This window comes from Nyctereutes procyonoides, unplaced genomic scaffold (assembly GCF_905146905.1).
Source record: "Nyctereutes procyonoides isolate TBG_1078 unplaced genomic scaffold, NYPRO_anot_genome, whole genome shotgun sequence".
NCBI lineage: Eukaryota > Metazoa > Chordata > Mammalia > Carnivora > Canidae > Nyctereutes > Nyctereutes procyonoides.
This window is the reverse complement of record NW_026575146.1, coordinates 6,009,764-6,031,697: the sequence shown is the minus strand read 5'-3', so window position 1 is coordinate 6,031,697 and position 21,934 is coordinate 6,009,764. Positions and strand designations below refer to the sequence as shown.

Sequence of the window (21,934 nt, the reverse complement as noted above, 5' to 3'; positions counted from 1 at the left end):
GTCTCTCAGTGAGAACAGCTCCTGCTAATACAGCCAAGAATGGATGGTGTGTTATTACCCTTCCATAGTTCTCAACCTTAGCTACGTGTTGGCATCACTTCCAGAGCTTTCAACAAATCTGAAAGCCCAGGCTGCACTCCAGATCAATTAAACCAGAATTGCTGGGTGTGGGAGGCAGGTCTCACTAGGTTTTCCAAGTCTCCCAGGTGATTCTAATGAGTGGCCAGGCTGAGAACCATCACCTTTGTGAATATGAGCCAACTGCCCAGGCAGGGGTGCAGAGCTCAGGCTCCAGTGAGGAGACAGCTGCAGGGGCCACTGACTCACAGTGAGGGGCGGGGTCAGGAGCAGATGAGGTCAGCTGACAGGTGGCCAGCGGATGCACCTGGCTGTGCTCTGGTGGCCCCTGGGTTTGATGCTCCTGGTGGGACCTTCCATCAGGAAAGCATGCTGCTTCCCCTGCTCCAGGCCACCTGGAGAATTGCTGCACTGTCCCAAAGCTCCTCGCCTCCCTAAACCCTCTGCTCCAGCCCAGCTGTGCAGCTCACCAAAGAGCAAGCTTCAGGCTCTCAGGCTTTTGCACAAACACTCTGCTCCTATGGTCCTCTTGACCCTTACTTCTGCCTTAATCTTCATCCATCCTTAAAGACTGAGCTCCCATTTGGGCTACGAAGCCTCCCCCAGTGACCTGAACTGTCCCAGATTACCTTCCTCACCTGGATTCTCCCGCTGTATCTGCATCATTCTTTTACTAACTAAACCCGTCCCAGCCAATGACAATTTTGGTGCTGCTGCACTGAGCTATTACCGCTCTCCTTGCTGGTGGTGAAGTTTTCAAGCTTGGTTCTTCTGTTGCTAGCCAAGCACCTAACAACTGGAAGGACAGTGAGGTTTTTTACAGTTGTTTGTAAATGCTCCCCCATCACCACCCCTGCCCCAAACTGGAGCTGCTCCTTGTGCATGGGCAGTACTCCATAAATACTTGCTCCTTGATTTATCTCCCAATTGGATTTCTGCACTTAGCCTTGAACCATCTTGTCTATCCACATACTTGGAGTCCTTCTGTACTCTGTGTTTTGTAGCTATTGTTTTTTTAAATGTAAAAGTTTCAGTATCCCATGTAAATATGGCTACCTTGTTTTAAATCCTGAGTGTCTTCCCGGGGTTCTTTAATGGGGCCTGACCTCTGCCTCCCCACATTACTAGACTGAGCTTTTTCTTTGTTCCCTGTGCTCACTCTGCTCTAGCATCCCTCGTTCTCCCCCTAGGCTTACTGTGCTCCTTCCTACCACAGGACCTTTGCATGTGCTGTTCCCTATATCTGGATGTTCTTCCTTCTTTTTACCTTCAGATGGTTATGTCAACCATCTCTGACCTCCAGACTTGCCCAGGGCCCCCCCATTCTATGCCTGGACAGGGCCACATGTCTGCATTATAGCATGTGATGCATTTACTACTTTGCATGCCTTTGTGTGGTTTGGGGATGAATGCCTGTCTCACTTCTAGGATTCTGAGCTCTATGAGTATAGACACAGACTCTATTTTTGCTCAATATTTTATCTCCAGTTTCTATTATTGTGCCTGACATACAGAAAGTACTACCAATGTTTGTTGAATAAGTGAATGATGAATGAATGCATGGAAAGATGAATGGATAACTAGTAGGAGAAAAATTAAAATATATGACTGGACTCTTGATTTTGCAGACCAGAAGCAGGGAGGCTATAGTTTGGTGCCACTGCATGGCAGCATGCTACAGTGGAAAGCAGATGTGGGCCCCTACCTATGGATGGGATGGGTCAAGTTTCAAATGCCTGTCTTGCTCACATCACCTCCACACTCCTCTCAGTCCTTGGTGACACTGTGGCAGACAGAATCATGGGCCTCACACCCTAATCCCTGGGACCTGTGAATATGGTATCTTATGTGGCAGAAGCGATTCTGCAGATGTGATTAAGGTTACAGTCCTTGAGATGGGGAGATTATTCTGGATTATTTGGGTGAACACAATCTAATCACACAAATCCTTCAAAGTGGAGAACCTTCCTCAGCTGGGTTAAAGGAATGAGATGGAAGAAAGAGATTTGCAGCAGGTGAGGGACCCAACTAACCGCTGGTTGCTTTGAAGGTGGAAAAAGGGGATCAGATTTTAAGGAACATAGATGCCTCTAGAAAATAGGCATGGTGCTCATTGGATCACCAGCAAGAAAATGAGATCTCAATCCTACAACCACAGGGCATGGATTCTGTCCAACCCAAATGAACTAGAAAATGTGTCTTCTGTTTGAACTTCCAACATGGAATGTGGCTCTGCCAACACCTTGATTTTAGCCCAGTGAGATCTGTGTCAGGCTGCTGACCCTACAGAAATGTAGAATCAGAAATTTCTGTTGTTGAAGCCACTAAGTGTGTGGTAAATTGTCACAAGAGTATTGGGAAGCTTACATGCAGGTGCTCCATCCTGCCCCATCCATCTGACTACCCCCTTGACCAGAGCAGAGACTTGTGTCAGGGGCAGCCAAACATGACATATGAGACAGCTGGATGGAGTGACCAACTGGACAAATTGGGGTCACTCAGGGCCTGGAATATGAGCTAAAAAAAAACACAAGGCACCTCCGTGGGAGCCGTGGATGAGGCCACTGATGCTGGGGAGAGGAGAGCGAATGGCTGAATAGGAGCTAGGAGCCCCTAGGCAACCTGGCGCCAACATGACCTGGTGGCCAGGTCTTGCTCCAGTTCTGAGCCACTTCTAATGTCCCACCGTAAGATTGGGCTTCACTCTGTCCCTTGCCCTTCCCACGGGTTGGGGTCTGCAGGGCACGTCCTGGTCTTTGCTGGCAGTGGTGGTTCTTCTGTCCTCATCACTAGACATCCTCACAATCATGTTTCTGCTCCCCTGCCCCAGTTCCCTGGGGCAACCCAAGTGGATCTGAGCATCGCATAACCCAAGTGACCTAACACAACTGCCTCACGCTCAGAGTCCAACCCTATCCACGCAGCCTCTCAGGGCTGGCCTTCTAAGCCTATGAAAGGGAGCTGAAGGGTGGTGCTAATACCCACAGCAGGGGATGTTGGAGGAGGAGTGAGCTAACATGAGGAGAGCACACTAATCCACTCCACGCCACACTCAGGCTCTGGCTACTTGATGCATCTTGAGCCACAGCTGGAGGTTCTCTGTCCCCCACAATGCTCCTAGACGGCTTTTTCTCCGAGGCCCCTTCTTGTTTTCAACTCCCCTGCCTCTCCTTCCCCTGCACCCATCATCCTCTCTGCTTGCTGGAAGCCCCCCAGGGTACTCCAGATACTGCTGAACCCCAGAAGTGTCTTTGATTCTAACAATGCTCATCACGGCTTTTGACACACCTCAGAACAAATGGATTTCAAGAACATTTCTCTCAAGTGGGGACTCCTTTGTCCTCTGTGCCTCTGTATGGCTCACACGGCACACAGGAGCCTTTTGGTCCTAGCACACCTTTCCGCTCCATGCCCTAGGAGCCGAGAGTCCACTGCTTCTGTGACTTTACTACCCTGTGCCCGTAGCTGCTTGGGTTTTCAAGAAAATAAACACAGGACAAATATATGCCTGCGGGTTGGGATCAAAATGTGTCTCCAGCTGTTGGGAACACAAAGAGAACCAGTTTCCTTAGAAACAGATTCCCAGGGGAAGGGGCCTAGTGGGGCCATTTGAGATCTTGGCGGAGGTGGATCTCGCAGCTCAGGACAAGGCCCAGAGTGGCCTGAGCCACATGTGAACAGCAGCCCTTATCTTAGGGGGAAGTAGTCCCTTTAGGGAATGGGGAGCCACGAACAGAGCCTGGGGAATGAAAGCATCAATGCTAAAACATGTTTTGGAGACTTTTAGCTACCAGAGCACTTCTGCGTATAATGTTTAATTTATTCTCCCAACAACCCTGTGATATGGACAAAGGGAGCAAGATGTCCCCACTGTACAGATGAGAAGAGTAAGGTTTACAGAGGCTCTATCACTGCTGGGTCACCCAGCAAGTCTGCTATCTCCAACTGCAATCACAAGCCAAAGTGAACTAGCTGGAGGAGTATTACTTTTTTACTTTCAAAAATTCGGAAGACATATTTATCAAAATACTTAAAAAGCAGATCATCCAATCTCTCCTTTGTTTTCTTTCTTTAAGAAAAAGGATGCTTTACAGACAGAGGCAAACCAGAGGTTTCATTCACAGTATAGCCTCAGCTGGTCAGGACAGAGTGGAAATTTCCAGAAGTGAGTATTTCACATATACATTTCCAAAGATATAGGACGTCTAGAGTTCAAAACTTTCAAGCAAATTAAAATGCATAGCTTTCTGAAAACCTTTGCTGACGCTGGCCGGTTTTCAGACTTCTCCAGAATCCAATGGGGCCAACATGATTCACTGAATTCTTTATGAATTAAGAAGCTGTAAATTATGCATCTTTTCTTTTAAACATGCATTACTTTCCATGCTTTACAGCCAAGCCGAATAAACAGTATCACAGAGGCAGTTTCCTCCCTGGGAAAATTCTCCTCCTCTCCCCACTTGTCAAATGGAAGATCATCTTGTGGAAGGGTCATCTAGTGAGTTTGCAATAAGTTGGGGTAAGGAGTCCAACTTGACATTTTTTGGAGTTTGAAAGTGAAAACTGGTATCTCTCCACACATCACTTTGCCATGAAACTTTCTAAGGCCAGGTTTTAGGCAAACAGCGAGCAGAAATCACACACGTATAACTGAGTGGAAATGCCAGGGCAGGAAATCCATTTGCAGGGAAATCCAGCAACTGGAAAAGTGGTTTCTGCAAATATGAGATGCTCTCCCTTGCTTGTAAATCACAATAGTTGTTTTTCATTAGCAGCCATTCATTCTTTCATTAACTGCATTCAGAGTGCCAGGTATCTCCTCACCCTGGAAATAAAAGAGCCTGGACTCCAGCTGGAGAAGAGTCTCCTGTGCTGGGATGTATCCAAGTATGCCTGCACTCAGCTCTGTCCCACTGTATGATTCTAAAACCAAAAAAGAAGGTAGCCACCACTGCACTGGGCAGCCAATTTTCTGACTCTGGACAAAGAAAAATGAGCCTAAGAGAACTGCCTTTTCATGGCGTGGCTGCTATAAGTTGAATTTGTATCCATTATAGCAATAATTTATTAAAAAAAAATTTTTTTTTTGGCGGATACAAGTGAAGCATGGTTTGGAAAGAGACAGAAACTTCTAGAAAATCTATTTGTTTCCAGAAAAATGGGAAATAGCTATAAGATGCTTGAATATTTTGGGGGGGAAAACGTTATAACAGCTGTGTCTTTGTAAAGATGTGTCAGACAAAATTATTTTGCACAAAAAGCATAGGACTTGGCCCAGCCCAGTCCTCCTCTCCTTTTACCATGCAGGAAGTAAAACCTAAAGTCCAAGTGATCCAACAATACAGCTGTGGAGTTGGGAGGCCAGGCTTCTACTTCTCGCAGGGCCTCTGACCCACCCCTAGATGCAGGCCCCATTCCTACACCTGTGAAACAAGAGTTTCCTTATGACCTCCAGGGACCCTGCAAATCCTATGATCCCTTTAACCTTTTTCACTTTCTTCCAAACCACCCAGCATCACAAGATGATATTATTTCACCCCCTGGGCAGGCTCAGAGGCTCTGGCCCTCTCTCAGCTGTATGCTAAGCAGCTCTGCAAGGCTCAGGGCCAGGAGCAGAACTGCCTGATTTTTGGCAACTGGATAAAGCGAATGGCTTTGAGCACTAAGATCTGGAATAATGTGGGTACATCAGTAGACCCATTTCGGGCCAGCCCCCGTGACTCTACGTGCATGCAGTGTTCGGGGAGAGGTTTCCTCTCACAGCCCCGAGCGGGTGGCCTGCCACGCCTGCCTCCTCGGGTGTGGGTTCACCCTGCGCATCCCCTCTCAGGCCCTCGCCCCCAGGGAGGGCCTCGTTGAGGGGACAGCAGTCTCCTCACAGCTGCCATACACCCCACCGAGACACAAACAACACCCTCTTTTGAGTCAAACAACTGACCACCCAGGCTTGCCAAAATGAGGACAGGCTCTGAAAGGGGGCAGTTTTATTTCAAGGGTTTAATGGACCAAGAGATGAAATAAAAAGTTTCAGCTATTAAAAAAAAAAAAAGGCAATAGATCGTCTTCTTCCAAATAAACAAACTATCCTTTGAACAAGAAAAGAGTCTTCTAACTGGGTCAGGCTGGGGCCAGGTCATGAAGGAGTCACGTGTCCCTTGGGCTCCCCTCTGGATTCCCTGCTCCCCTGATTTCTCCCTCTGCTGCTTTGGGGAGCCCAGTGTTCTCCTGCTGGGGCCCTGCCAAGGAATGACATGAGCTCATCGGACACAAGCCCTTCCCAGGACACAGTGCTCACATTTGGAAAGGGGGCCCCTGCAAATCTCTAAGGGTAGAATTATAGGCAGGGAAATTTCCCCAGAATCTCTCAAATCACACCATAAAGGCACATAACATGCTCTTCAAACATAGAAGACTTGCCTTAACTACCAACTTTCAATATTCCATGCTTTTTTTTTTTAAGATTTTATTTATTTATTCATGAGAGACACAGAGAGAGAGAGGCAGAGACACACAGGCAGAAGGAGAAGCAGGCTCCCTGTGGGGAGCCCAACGTGGGACTTGATCCCAGGACCCCAGGATCACACCCTGAGCCGAAGGCAGGTGCTCAACCACTGAGCCACCCAGGTGCCCCACTCTATGGTTTTTTTTTTTTTTAAACTAAACCATGATTTTTTTCTCTCCTGTTTACAATTTCTCTGCTAATGATTATAACTTATTGCGTGTGTGTGACTGTGTGAAGGGTATGTTATGTGCAATGATTTACAGGATGGCAAAAAACATGATAGAAAAATCTAGAGAATTGCCCTCTACTTCCTTATTAATATGTGTTTGTCATCTAATAAGTAGAATGCTATGTGGGCCTCCAATATTTCAGCCCCTCTTCTGGGTGCCAAGGACATAGATGGAACTCTGATCCTATCCTGTCCTTAAGTTGCTTATAGAATGTTGGGAGGAGAGAAGTCAAGACATTATACCACCCAGAGAGATGATATTACCAGCACAGAACTTTGAGAGCACAGAGGAAGAACATCAGGACCTCCCTGTACAGCTGTGTAGCTTGTGCACTGCGTAACTCTGGGGTCACCATCCCACAAACACGATTTTCAATAGAGCCGTGTGGAAACTTTGAGTGTGAGGAGCCCTGTAAGACTTTCAGGGAAAGCATCCAGGGATCCGCCAGATACAGGTCTAGAGCAGGAGGGAGGTCCTGACTCCTAGAAAGTAGGAGGAGAATTGCTGAGGATATCTGAAGGCTGATGGGATGACACGTCCCCTGCTGGGAGAAGGGCTCAGGCTTTCTCACTGAGATTCAAGACAAAGAATCACTGATGAAGGTGTATTCGATTTGAGGTCATTCAGGTCACTTCCCAGCTCACTTAGAGAAATTGGAGGGACTCACAGGCTGTATATGATCTGATGTCTCCAACCCTTACTTCCCTGAATTCACCTCCTGCTACCTTCCTGTCCCCACCCCTCACTCTACACCAGCCACACTGTTCTCCCTGCTGATCTCTGATTGAGCCACACATGCACCCACTGCAGGGACCCCATGAAAGAAAAGGCTGGGTTTTTTCCCCCTTTGCTTCTTTTCTAGCTTTCATTCTTGCTAGGACTTGTACTCCTCCCTATACATGTCTTATCTTCAGGTATGTCCTCCTTGTAAGAGACAAAGAGATAATGATTATCTTTGGAGTTTCCTGGCACAATAGATGATATCTAAGGAGTGACCAAGCAGAGGCATCATGTGCCCATTCGAGAGCACTGGCGCTAGATATCTCCACGCCAAGACCACTGGCTTCAGAGAACGAGTGTTTTATGAAGGACACCTGGACCCTGTCTTGTTCTGACCAGTTCTTGGAGGTCTGAGAGGACACATGCACCAGACCATAATCGCCAACAGGAACCCCAGACTCCAAGCAAAGACAAGAGTCCCTCTTTCCTTCCCAAGTCTCTAGGATACTCCGTCTATATCTCTGTTTCTATATATCTTCAATAAACTCTGCTTTCACCTCCTGCTGGCTTGCATTTGATTTCCATCCTGCATCATGCCAAGGATTCTCTTGGCTGGTCCTGCAGAGGCCACCCACCCCCTCCTGAGTCTTTGGACCTGGCCTGCCTGCATCACTGGTAAGTGGTTCTCTACCCTGAAAATGTACTTGTCACTGAATAAAAATTATAAAGCCATATTTATAACATGTAGTTTAAAGAAAAAAATTTGAGTTTTTGCCATCAAAATTTCAAAAAAAATAAAAAGCCACTTGAAAAATACTTTTCATTAAAGCATTAGGTAGCCGAACAAGTCCTCAATGGTGAGTGTCGGGGCTTAGATTCTGGTCTTGGCCCTTCTATGAGTGACTTGTTTTGCAACAGATAAGACACAACTTCTATGCATCTCAGTTTTCTCAACTCCACTCATGGATTTTAAGGCATATTAAGTGACAACATCCAAAATGCTCCCATCCTCCAAACACATACTTTTATTGCATTTTAAAAATTTAGATGAGGAAAGAGAAGTCTGGTCGTTGGCTGGACCTGTGAGAAACAACACTTTTCCTTAGCTACAAGGATGCTCTCTGGCTTTGGCAGCAGTGGGCTCAGGCTTTGCCTCACTCTCCCACCTTGGGAACAGATTTACACTGACCCCTCATTACCTTCTTCTCCTTCTGCTTGTGCTGGATAGCCCAGGATGGGTCTGTGTGACCCCAATAGGCTCCCTCTAACACAGAGACTACGATTTCCACTTCCTCACCACAGGCTCTCAGCTACTCAGCAAGTTTTTGTCAATTTAGGCCACAAACAGGTGAGAAATGTACTTTTGCTCTGGTGCTGGTGGGAAGATGCGTAACTCAGCCCTCTGGTTTTGCTCTTAACTCTGCACTATGGAAACAGCTACTGGGGTCAAAGTTAACACCACCATGGAGCTGAGGGTCCCCAAACAGAGTGCAGAAAGATCAGATGGTCGCTGCCAAGATGGCCTGATTCTGTTGTGCTGTGATGGCAAGAACCCAGACTTGACATCAGGTGACCTGTAAACGGTCACACTTGTGCCCACATCTTTTATGGAATCTCAGATCCTCTCTGAAAACACCACTCCCTTATATAGGAAAACACTTCGTGACCCTCTAAGAGACTCCCAAACATATTTAAACGACAATAGTGCTGGTCAGGCTAGCCTAGGAAGGGTTATTTCTGCTCTAGGCTCTAAAACCTAATGCTAAATACCAACCAAGAAAAACAAGGTTAGAAAGTCATTTGAGAAGATGTTGTCAGGATCTGGGTCATCTGGGACAATTAGCTTTTCACCGGCAGAAACTTCCTCCCTGGGGAGTGTGCCACAGAAATGCCACGGGAGCACCACAGGGAAGGAGAGGGAGAGCTCCCCAGCCTCCAGGGGTGGGCCCAGGGCAGGGGAGGGACCGCTTCTTGAGGACACCAGAGGACTTACCAGGTAGCGCTCCTCCTGCCTCATGCTGGGGGTGCGGATCATGTGATTCTGTTCCCCTCTCCAGTCTCCAAATCGGCGGAAAAAATAGTTAGATAAAAACCGGTTGACGGGGTCTCTAATGATGTTGATGTAGACAGGCTGGTCTCCTCCAAACCTAGCACATGCACACAAACACAGAGCTGGTTACAACCCATCAGTCCTGGAGGAGAATAAAGCCCCCTTCAGACACTGTTTCCCCTCTAGTTCTTAAATTAGCATTATAGGACCCCATCCCCTAAGGGACCAGTGAACCACGTAAACTGCAAGCGGTGTTTCCTGACCGGCCTTTTACTTTGTGCAGGAAATGCCTGTGCAGGTACCTGCTGGGAGTCTGGTAGCACTGCTGGCCGCACGGCACTATACAAAAGACTGGATTTGTCAGCAGCGAGCTGTAGACGTTGTCTTGTTTTCTCACTAGGCTGTGAGTTCCTGGGGGCGGGAGCATGCTGTGCTGGGTTTTGTATTCCCAGGGTCTGGCACAGACACACTGGCAGGTGGTTGGCCCTCCCAGAATGTTTGATAAATTCTGATTCCCTCACTGGGTGACACGGTGCCTAGTCTCCATTCTGATTCAAACAGTCTCAGATAAGGTGCTCTACAGGAAGTGGGTAATATTAGCCAAGGTTTATTAAACACACACAGCATTTATTAAATCACTTTGTTGCCAACGCCTTTTGTGGCCAACTCATAGAAGCCTCACAACATCTCCACGGAGCAGAAACCATAATCACCCCCATTTACACATGGGGCAGGGAGAGTGTGAGTCATTTGTGGCTGAGCCAGGAAATGAACCCAGGCAGTGTGGCTCCAGAATTCTGTGCTCTGAACCATAGAGAGAAGATTCGAGAATTGAGAGAAGTAGTAAGGTAAGGGACATTATGAACACAACAAGAATCAATATAATTATCCTCAAGTGATGGCTCTTTGGTTTTAGATAAAAATAAAACAAATACCTAGGTGTTCCATTTTAATGCCTTCCATAAAGGGCTTGGACAGATGTTCTGAATGCTAGACTGGGGGCAAGGCCAGCCCAAGGCAGAATGATGAGATTCGCTGAATTGTTCTTAAGGACTCCTCCCCCTTCTCTTCAACCCGTCTGGAAGCAGTGACCCTGAGAGGCCTTGGGGAACACTCCAGGCTCTGGACAGCGGTCTCACTCTGGGGACCTCCTGACGGACCCACAGCTCCTTTTACCCGATGACCCCATGACCTTCTGATGAGAATGCCTCCACATTCTGTCAGGGGTCAGAGGGAGTTCAGAGAAAACAGACATGACCCTGTCCAAACTCTCTTCAGCTGGCTGACTCTGTCACCTTTCGAAACCCAGCCCAGAATCAATCATATCCCTCAGCAATTCAGCACTATGCCGTGTCCCAGTCCCTCTCCCCAGCACTATGTGCACTGCCTCCCCCAGCAGACTGTGGCCTCCTAGAGTGGGGAACAATGTCACTTAGCACAGTGCGTGGCACACAATAGGTGCTCAACCACTGAAGACAGGAATGCCTGGGTGTATGCTTCTAGGTTGGCAAGTTTCTGCTGCTACCACAGGGCTCTGCTGTAGAGGAAAGTAGACCTAACAAGCCACCAACCAATCCTTTTTTGTGTATTAATTCACACAGTATTGTCCTCAGTTTATCTACATTTTGAAAGAGAACCTTCAGAGAGAAGAATCCAAAGGTACAAAAAGGAATGACTCTCCAGGGGTGGAATTTCAGGCACGGGGATGCACGAATGACATTCTGGACTACACCACCTTGGAAAACATGCTGCTTGTAAGGTTAGCCTGCCAATCTGAACCTTGTCAATTCCCGGATGTACGCAGGTGACATTCACGCAGCTGGATGAGCATGGGAACTAACTAGTCTCATAAGTCACCTGTGCCAAACCAGCTAGCCACTACCATGCTGGCTGTATCTTCTTCTTTATAATTAAATTGAGTTTCATATCTATAATAAGCAACAACTAAAGTAACAAAGCTAAGGATCAGGAAGACAAAGCATGCAGAACAGATGTGAATGCAATTAAATCCTCAGCAACTGCATCATGCTTTAAAAAACCTCAACTCCACTTGTATCTTCATGGGAAGAATGACTATCACTGCTAATTAGTGGAACTGCCCAATCATGTGAATCAGTGCACAGCTTCCCATGGTGAGATAGTTCCAGTATGGTCACAGCCAGCTTCCTCCGAAGGCTGTAGACCTGAGGACCCACAAGGCTTCTTAAGCATGGATGACCTGCTTCCAGTTGCACGCTGTAGTGCAGTGCCGGATTTCCAGAATAATTTTCCCAAACAGAAGTTTTAGATGGCTTAGAAATTTACTGTTAAATATCAGATAATGTAACAGGCACTCTCTGGAAATTTTTAACTGTAAAGAGACATCTCATATATCTCTCCCCACTTCCAGAAATCGACAGTAAGAAATCGATGGTTTCAGGCTCCTGGCCCCAGTCCTTTTTCTAGGACACAGAGCTCCCTAGAGTGTCTCTAGGACACTCCCAAACTACCAAAATTAGGGTGCCATGTCAGTTATGCAAAAGAGGCCAGAATTTGTGTCCCAGGGAAACAAATGCCCCCCCTCATCGCACCCTCTCTCAGGGTCCATTTCTCCTCCTTTCACAATGTTTAGTACTAGTCAGGATTCCTGGTCACCTTAGGAGGTCTCTTCATCCCCTGAACCTGCGGCTGCTGCTTGTATGTTAGAGAGAGAATGCTTTGCACTCCCACCCAAACTCGCACAGCATGACATTCTACCTTATGTTTTCAGCTCTAAAGAGAACATTTCCAGAGGCTTCAGATGAAATCCATCCTATTAGCCAACCTGATAGTTGAGGAGTCTCTGGTACCCCCAGCCAAAACTCCTAAATCTTCTTTTATGCGCATTTCTTTTCTTTGACCCGCTCAACATAAAGAATTGGCTTCTCTTTATGTTTTTATTTTTTAAAAAACTTTTAGCCTTTTCAGCTTCAATTTTAAATCCCTTAAATTCTTTTGTGTGTGTTTCTTCTTGAAAATTTCATTAGCAGTTATCTTTAGACTTATTTCCTTGTATTTTTTAGTCTGTACTTCTAATTTGGTCTTTATTCAACTCTAAGTAATGGTAACAAGTTCTGTGCTGTGCATACACACTAGAGCAGAGGAGTCAGGCCATATTTTGTTTTTCCCTCAACACACATTCTTTTGACCCTTGCTCACCACCACAGCGACTACATATTTGAAGCTCTCTTTTAAGTCATCCCAAAGTAGCAGGTATTTCCTATTTCTTTGACTTTTGTTCATGTCACATTTACCAACTCTTTGATCACCCCTGTGGGTCTCGTTCTGACCCTCTGCAAATTTATCATATTCTTTTTATTTTCGTCTTTTGAAGAGAAGATGAAGATCCAAAGTAGGATGCAGTTCTCTTGGAATCATAACTACATGGTTCTCATTTTTTCTCATGCATTCCTAAACATCTCATTCTGAGGATTTTCTTCCATATCTGCCCCCCATTACTACTTAATCAATTAACCCACAACATGAACTGTTTCTCCGACAGCTATGCAAAAAGCACATGGGTAAGAATTTTTGGTATACTTTCATCAAATTGCTGATGATACATTCCCTAGAATATTACTGCATAAACAATAAGACTTATGACCAAAATCTTATTCTAGGGAATTAAGATTATTTTGTCCTCCCTGTTTTCTAGGGCTGAGAATACTTTTTGAAAGTATGTCTTTTTAAAAATTAGAGTAAAACATGCAGCACATAAAATTTTTAAGTGTACACTTCAGTGGTAGTAAGTACATTCACACTGTTGTGCAACCATCACCACCACCACCATCCATCCCCAGAACTTTCTCATCATCCCAAACCCAAGCTCTATGGGTTTCTTATCATCCCAATCCCCTCCTCTTGGCAATTGCCTCCTGGCAATTTCCACTCTACTGAAAGCATTATCTTCTTTTGCCTCCGACCTAAAAGTAAAGGTTATCCTTGTGTTGTTACCTACATTAAAAGATGACAAGTACCCCGGGGTGAGAGGCCCAGCTTTGATCCTTGTCTGTAAGGGAGGAGACACTCCAAAGTAAGAGAAAAGTCATCAGGGAAAAGGATGTGCTTCTTTGGGAGACAGGGTGAGGAGCTGCCTGGAGAGGAAGAAGAGAGGCCAAGGAAGGGATGCTTATTTCCTGGTCCTTTGCCAGAATGGGGTGGAAGCGTCACCCTCTATCCTCACAACCGGAGACAGTGGGACTTGGGTTCTTGGTGCCCTGGTTAGGACCTCGCTTCACAAAAACACAAGCAGAAGAGACTGAACTGACTCTGTTCTGTGGCATGTCCTGAAAGAAGAGAGGTGGAAGCATATGCAGTGGAAAGTGGAGACAAATGGGGTGAAGGGAGGGGCAGCGGGGAGTTAGGGCTCCCACTTGGAGACAAGATGACTCCACCAGGGGAAAGGCTGCTGGTCATGCACAGTGAGGTGGGCTCAGGGAAAGTCAGATGATACTCATCTTCAACAGGCCAGCAAAGCAGGTAGGTGGGCTTATGTGTCCACCAAGCAGCAGCAGCCACGTGGGAGAAAGAGGAAAGTGAGGGAGAGAAAGCCATTTCCCCGAGATTGGTCCAGCAGCGTTTACACAGAATAAAATCCAACTTCTGGGCTACATTTAAGGAGGGAAAGAAAGTGTCCACCAACTGCTGATAGCAATTTTTCTCTTGATGCCTTCTTCAAAGATGGAGACTTCTGGCACCATTACAAATGATTTGCAAGGCATGGAACGAAAGCGGATGGCTTCTCTAATGAGAATGTAAAGTCAACATTTAGAAAGAAGTTGTGGGAACCTGACCGAATTACATCATCAGCTCAGATCTGATTTGTTTTGTTAAACCGTGCCATCAGAGGGCAGCCTCTGTTCACACCAGTCATGAAGGCTTCATATTAAGGGAAGAGAGCAAGTGTCCAAAATGCTTCCCCTTACACATCATGCCCTGCCTGCTTCTCCAGTGATTGATTTATTTTTAAGTGTTTTGCTTTTACGAATTTGTGTTGGCATTGGAGCCACCATGTGAGATAAATGAGGAAAAGCAGCAGAAGGGAAGGAGAGTGAGGGAGTCATGTATGAGAAACATAGCATGCCATGGAAAGAGGGCTCTGAGACGGTAGTTTGAAATAACTGAGCACACTGATACGTGCTGTAATTTGCCTGGAGTATTGTGACCTCGCAGTGCTCCCAACCAGACCTTCCCAGGGTCTTCCCTGCAAGATGTCAGTGGGGCTTGAGGGGGACTCTAGGCTGGAAAGCTACTGCCTCCTCTCCCCCCCACCACCCCAAAAACACTTAGCCAACAAACAAAGAGCAGGGATGAAGGGAAGATAAATTGAACTGTCACCGTCTTTGCAGTGGGTGGATCTGAGACGCCCTTAAAGAGATTTCTATGATGCAGAGAGGCTGAACTTTTTCAAAAATTGTAATTATCTCAGTTAGCTCTGGGAACGGACACATGAAACCAGAGTACACAGATATTAAAAATCCTCCTAAAATATCACAACAGAGAGTAGCATCTTTTAGGTTAAGGTCATTCGGACTCAATTCTCCAGGTAGCCCAGTTGGAAAATATTTGTCCAGCTCAAAGTTTTAAGCAGGTCAAAAACCATGTAAAAGAGCAGTATTGTGGACATCCTCACAAATCCCAACTGGCCTGAAATTTCTGCTGGGTTCAGAGTTGTTTATCTCCCCTAGCACAAAGCCTTCTCCAAAACAATAACAAAAATACCAGTTTGGTCTCATCTCTCTTGCTTCCTATGTTTGAATTAATAAAACTGGATATGGTGAAATGGTCCTTGTAGGTCTAAAATTAGGGAAAAGAAGAACAGAGCAAGATGCCTAGATGATGCCTAAGTAAAGCAAGTCAGCCTTCAAATCGCCAAAAGCTCACAGGATAGCATTTTGCATCACTCAGAATGTCTACATTTCTAGATAAGAATGCTGTACTTAATGGAAGAAAAGAAATAATGGGCAATTTGTTTTAGTATAATGCCATACGCTTCAGAAGTTCAGAACATTTATGTGCACAGCCTATAAGGAGAGTGGTGAGACTTCCATTCTTATATTCTGCTCACCAGCAAGTGTCTTGCTGCATGTTAAGAATGTATGAATATTAGAAATCAAATATCAACAAAAAATATTAAGTTACAGTATCAATTCTTCTCTTAAAAACCTCATTATCTTGAACCAAGCCAACTGTATGGCTGTCAGCAATGATCAGGTTAGGTTTCTTCAGAGTAGTTTAATTATGTCTTTGCCTTACAATTCAAAATATAGAATTCATTTTTAAAAGCATGGGAAAGCCCTCTTAACACGTTCCAACCTAATGGTTTTTCTGTGATTATATACTGAGGGCTTTCTTTGTATACGCAGTTTGCCATTTACATCTAAGACATTTCCTGGTGTTTTAACTTATCATGTTCAATGGATTTAACACAATCTCACAAAGTATTAAGGCTCAGTGTGTCATTCCATTCATGCTCATGTATGTCTCATACCTGAAGCCCCAGCCTTGTGCATGTAGGATGGCAGGAGAGGATGAGATTGCTCCTGCAGGTAGCATGAGCTTTGTAAAGGACCAGAGCCGCTCAGGCCAGTGTCTCCTTTTTCCTGCTTAAAACTCTTGACTGCCATCCTTTTTTTTTTTACTATGCCCACCCCTGGGCTCCCACCTACGAATTCCTTTCCGTCCTTCTCATTGACTGGCTTTAGCTCATGCTTGTCCCTGTGCAATGAGCACCCTTCCCTTTTGTGTAAACTGGTCTGTCCCTCATATTCCAGCAGCAATGGCTTCTGTTCTGGAATGTCCTTCCACACTTCCTCCTCCAGGGAGGGCACGTCCCACGTCCCATCTCCCCTGGAGGGGACTCCGAGACCCTTGCTCCTAAAGTCCTTCACACTTTGTTGCCATGCTTCCTTAATGGAAGAAAAATACACTTCCCCAAAAGCAAGGAAAATATTCTAGTTCGCTGTGAAAGGTCCCCATCCTGGAGCAGCGTACAGAAGATAGAGGGTTCTCAGTACAAAAAAATGTGTTCATTAAACAAAATGGAATGGATGAAGGAGAAATGAGCATGAGCTGAACCCTGCCCTCAAAGTCATAGAGACACTGCCAGGCTATCCAGGGACAGGAACTCAACTGGAGGCTCAGAGTGAGACTTCTATAGAGATGCTCTTGAATGCCACTCTGTAGTATCGCGCTGGTTGTATTTAGGAAGCAGCAGCAGAGCACTTCACAGACCTCTGCAACTAAAAACTACAAAGGAAATATTTTTTCTAAGGCTAAGCAGTTGTCAAAGACACTGTGTATTATTCCTAATACACAAATAGACACACAGCCTGGATGGAAAAAAAAACAATCAAAAGCGATGCAGTAATTGCAGCTGAAAATAAACAGGAAAGTATGAGAAAAAACGTTATTGGGATATATCAGAGGAAAGATTGCTTATAACAATCTCCTTCATAAGGAATATAGGAATATATGTTTCAATTTTGCTCAAGGATAAATTGCTGTTATTTATTAAGAATGATTGGTTTTGGTACACATTTTTTTAAAGTGTGCATAATAGTCAATATATGTCTGGACTTGTCTTGTTTCAAATAAAATGACTTCCCCTTAAAAAATAAATTCCACTTTGCATATATGTAATATTCTTCTCTGAAGGAAGTTGAAGGGCTTTCCTTCATTCACATGTTTGGAGCATCCCTACAAGGTAGGAGTGGGCAGGACTTGTTCCTATCTTGTAGATGGGAAAATAGAGACCTCCCATCCTCACCCAAAGATGAAACTGCTAGCCCAGAGTCATGGTCAGTGGGAAGGTCTCATACCTAGAGGCCCTGGCAGCCAGGCCAATACTGTTTTCTGCAGATGTGGTGTCTTTTCAAAGGTACTAATCAATTATTTCTCATGATGAAATTGATCAAAATTGAACAATTCTCGGACATGTATTCAATAGTGGAGGCCATGATAAAGTATGGTTACCATGCTGTGCTCAGCTCTGCTGACTCAATTAAGGTACTAGCTTTGGCTTCTCATTAGAGATTCATACTGTCTTGAGTCAATTATTAAAATTCGTTACATTGCAATTTTTGATTGTAAGAATTTGACCCATGAAGCAAGAAGAGTCAAATCATGAGGTTAGAGGATGTCAGGGGTGATGCAGAAGGAAACTCATGAAAAAAGCAAGGGTCAGGGGGGCCATGCTTTGCTCTCTGCAAGTTATAAGACGTAATGCCTGAAATAGTTAACAAGATAACTTTGTTATCTAGTTATGTCTAATTATATGTTCTTGGCCGACTGGAAGTGAGAGGCAGGGTGCATATCCCAGACAATCCAGTCACAAGCCACTCCCCAAATGTGGTTGGAAAAGCACTTGGCTACTGAGTCACTGAGGCTGATCTGCAGGTGTTCTCTACACTTACTCACCGTCCAAGGGAACTCTGGTTAGCAGGTAGGTGGGGAAATCTCAGGGGGAACTTGCTTTTTTTTTTTTTTTAAGATTTTATTTATTTACTCATAGAGACAGAAAGAGAGAGGCAGAGACACAGGCAGAGGGAGAAGCAGGCTCCATGCAGAGAGCCTGATGTGGGACTCAATCCAGGGTATCCAGGATCACGCCCTGGGCTGCAGGCGGCGCTAAACCGCTGAGCCACCAGGGCTACCCGGGAACTTGCTTTTAAAGATAAGGTGGCACCTTCTCTTTGCTGCTCCATAACTTGCTCTGCAGAATCTCGCTTTATACTTGATTTGCACAGGGCCTGGTGCACAGCAGGGAAGTCCTTTGAAGGCTAAAACCTCCTCCCAGTCCCTAGACTGTTAGGCATCCTGTGGCAGGGCAACTGAGCCAACTCCGAGCAGCTCAGATGTGAACTCCTGGAGCAGCTAACACTCAGGGGAGCCCTGTCTTTCTCTGAGTGCCAGCCTCTCTGGGTGCCTGGCCCTGGGTGGGGGGTGGGGGTGGAGTATGGAGGGGGGTTGGGCATTAGGCCAGCTTCAGCTAGCAGGACCTCTGTTGCTCTCTTGTAGACCTGTGAGGTCCTGTTATCCCCAGGGGAACTGTAGCAGTAAGGCAGGTGCCTGTCAGTTGGAGGAGGAGGGAGGCCCAGGGGTCCCCGGCTGTTCAGCATATCTGCTGCTAGACCCAGGGCTCTGGCAGCCCATACCAACCATGAACACAGACGTGGGCCAGCCTGAAGAGAGCAGGAATCTGAGACCTGCTGGTTTATAGTAAAGCACAGTAACAAGGGGAGTCAGGCTAAAGGAGAAAAAGAATGCCCAGAACTGGAAGTCAGCAACTTAGCAGATCAAGAGTCTAAAAACCTAAATTTGAAGATTTATATTATGATCAGAAGGTCCCTGCAGCTGAAGAAAAAAACAGAGTTCTAAAATACCCACCCACCCCCCATCAGTGTCAAACGTGGGGTGTTTATCAAATAGGGTGTTAAAAAGTTAGGCAGAGAGGCCAGTGCTCACGTTTTGGATCCTGTAAGACACATGACTCCACTACTCAGCTATTCCCAGAGTACTGTGTGGGTTCCAATTGTATAAAAATGTGCAATGAAATATTTCTGTTCACATACCCATCTCTTGCCTCTTAGTTTATTTGTTTCAATACCTACCCGATTTTTTCTTTAAAATGGAACTGTCAGGTCAAATGGCTTTGCATTAACATTATTTCAAGTTTTCAAGAGATTTAAGATTAGTATTTTAGAGAGAAATGAAGCTTCTGTCCAAATATTTCAAATTTGGATCCCTCCACGGCAATAATAAATGGATTAAATTGCCTTTTCAGGGGCAATTACACCACCTTGAAAAGGAAAGTAGATTCTAAAATAATTGTTCATTAGAAGGAGTTTAAGTACTAAAAAGAAATGAAAGAACCATTAAGCTGGAAAATATCTTACCTTGAGAAGTTGAGGAAATGAACATGTCGAGTGAATAAATAGGGCTGTTCGGCAGTACTTATATTTTTAATCAGTTCCATCTATTAAAAAAAGTACAAAATTAGCATATATAGGATCTAATTTACCAAACTATATTAAGCTAAAGGTTATGTTCCCTACTCCTTTATCCTCGCTATTACCTCTTGGACCAGGGCCAAACAGCTGTGTTTTGTGCAGCATCTATGAACTTTACATTAGACTTCTTGTTGAAGAAGCCTAAAACTGCTACCCAAATTATAGTCCCATATTTAATTTAGGTGATTGCTACCATGAAAACAATGTGACAGGTTAACTCATTTTAACTGGAGAATTCAGTGTGTGGCCGTACTGAAACGCAAGTTCAAAAAAATGTCTTTATTCCCCTCCTTTAAAAGTCAAACCAAGACAAGAGATTAAACATTATTTTGCATTTCTATCATGATATTACTGAGATCTACAGAAATATTGGAAACCAGTTCTGCAGAATTTAACAGTAGGAATCAAATGAGGCAACGCCTCATGATTTTCCTCTTTGATTACAAAAGTTTACAAAGCAAATATTTTACAGGGACACAAATACCCAAATCTTCTTGGGGTTCTGCTGGGTGGTCACCTGAAGTATTTATTTGCAGTGATCAGCAAGCCAAAGAGGAGTTTATATGAGAATAAACTAACGTTTATGGTCTTCTGGAACATGTCATGATACAGAAAATGTTTAGTAAAATCTGTTAGAAATTCCAAGCATTCTTAAGACTCCCTGACTTCCTGAATTCCATTTTCCTTTGAGTTTCTAATTGGCCCTGTCAATACTGACACACAGTGGAACTTTTTAAGAGCGCCCTGAAAATTGCCACTTGGGATGTGCATCAGCAGTACAGCATCTTTTAGGTACTAGTCCATCGAAAAAGCTGAAACAAAGGTGATCGTTTATGTGTTATCCTTAGTAGCAGCAACAATAAAACCAGAGTCTGGAAATCCCAGTTTGTGTCAAGCAGGACAGAAATCCCAGCTTTGCCTTGGTCCCTCATGTCCAGCACGGGGCTAACACATACAGAAATGCTCAATAAATGTTTATTGAATGCATTAGCTCCAACTAGTACCTGCATTACAGATTGTTACACTAGGACCTCAGGTCTAAAACCTTTAGACATTCATGCTCACAATGATTGTTTAAAGAAATGAAATTGAATTTTACAAGTAAATGACTTTCAGTTCATAACCTGTGCTCTGTTCATCAGTGGCAGGCGTGGGTAAGTGATGGGCTGTCTGTCCTCCAGCTGGAATGTAAAAGGAAATTGAATCCTGCCTCTTTATCTGTTGTTTATCCTCTATGTACCCCCGGCAATCCCCCTGCATGTCCCAGACCTTGTTTTTGGTAATAGAACTTCCTACTTGGTCACAATGTAAATTTTCATTTTTGATGGACTTAGCAAACAGAATTACAGATTTGGAAGCACAGCCAAAGACATCTGAGCATATCTGCCCTAGACACATAACTCTTTACTGTGTGTATATTTGACAGAAAGACCACTTCATGCTTAGATCTCTGGATTATTTTTATTCAACTATTTCTCTGCAAGGATAAGAGTAAGATGAGAAAGCCCCCTGGTATTGTACAGGAAGACTGGAAGAACGGGTCAGAAGAAAAACTGTTTCTCTCACATATTCAACATTATATTACATTCTCTAAATACATGTCAATGTGTTAAATTGAACGGGAGAACAGTAGTGGTTAGATTTGGAGATAGTGCCATAATAGTCATAAAGCTGTCTGTTTCATGGGGAGAAATGGATTAACAGTGACAGTGCATAACTCTTTCTAGATGTACCTTTAAACATAGAAGGAAATTACTAATGCTCATGTTTATTGCATTAGTACAGTGAAGTCAGAGAGTACATCCAGCTCTAGTACCGCTAGCACAGGTTTAAGGCATCACAGTCAAGATGTCCTTTGACTGTCTTCATAAATACTAAGACTTTCTCTAGGTCTCATGGCAGGCAGTGGTCTCTCGTGCCCCTACTGCCCTTCCCCAGGGTTCCCTCCTGTTCCTCCCACTCTGCCAGCAGCCTGTCTCTTCTCTTGCCTGAGTCTTATCCACATGGGTGGCATGATGAATGATGATGGCACTACCTAAAATCATCCCAGAAACCACCTGTCCTCTTCCTTGGCTCATGCAGGATCACTGCTCGCCTTTATTGTGATTCCACCACCTACATTCATTCATTCACCATTCACCATTCATTCATTCATTCATTCAGCATTTAGTGAGCGCTTACCAGGCCCTGGAGATCAAAACATAAATAAGGTAAAGACACAGAAAGATAAGACAGTGGAGTGTGTCCTGATGGTGTCCCCAAGTCCACAATGGCCCAAACCACACTCTTGGTCCTTGTCCATCCCTGGTCCTTATCCAGCTATCCC

At 44.9% G+C, this 21,934-nt stretch overlaps 1 protein-coding gene across 1 annotated transcript in view; it reads right to left on the bottom strand.

Annotated features, from left to right (window-relative positions):
- UST (uronyl 2-sulfotransferase) overlaps positions 1 to 21,934 on the bottom strand; it is a 294,242-nt gene that overhangs the window by 95,239 nt on the left and 177,069 nt on the right. The window contains exons 4-5 of the mRNA XM_055311642.1: positions 19,495 to 19,574; positions 9,524 to 9,677 (exon numbers count right to left, since the gene is read on the bottom strand). Coding sequence (XP_055167617.1) covers positions 9,524 to 9,677; positions 19,495 to 19,574 — 234 coding nt within the window. The remainder of the gene's footprint in view (positions 1 to 9,523; positions 9,678 to 19,494; positions 19,575 to 21,934) is intronic.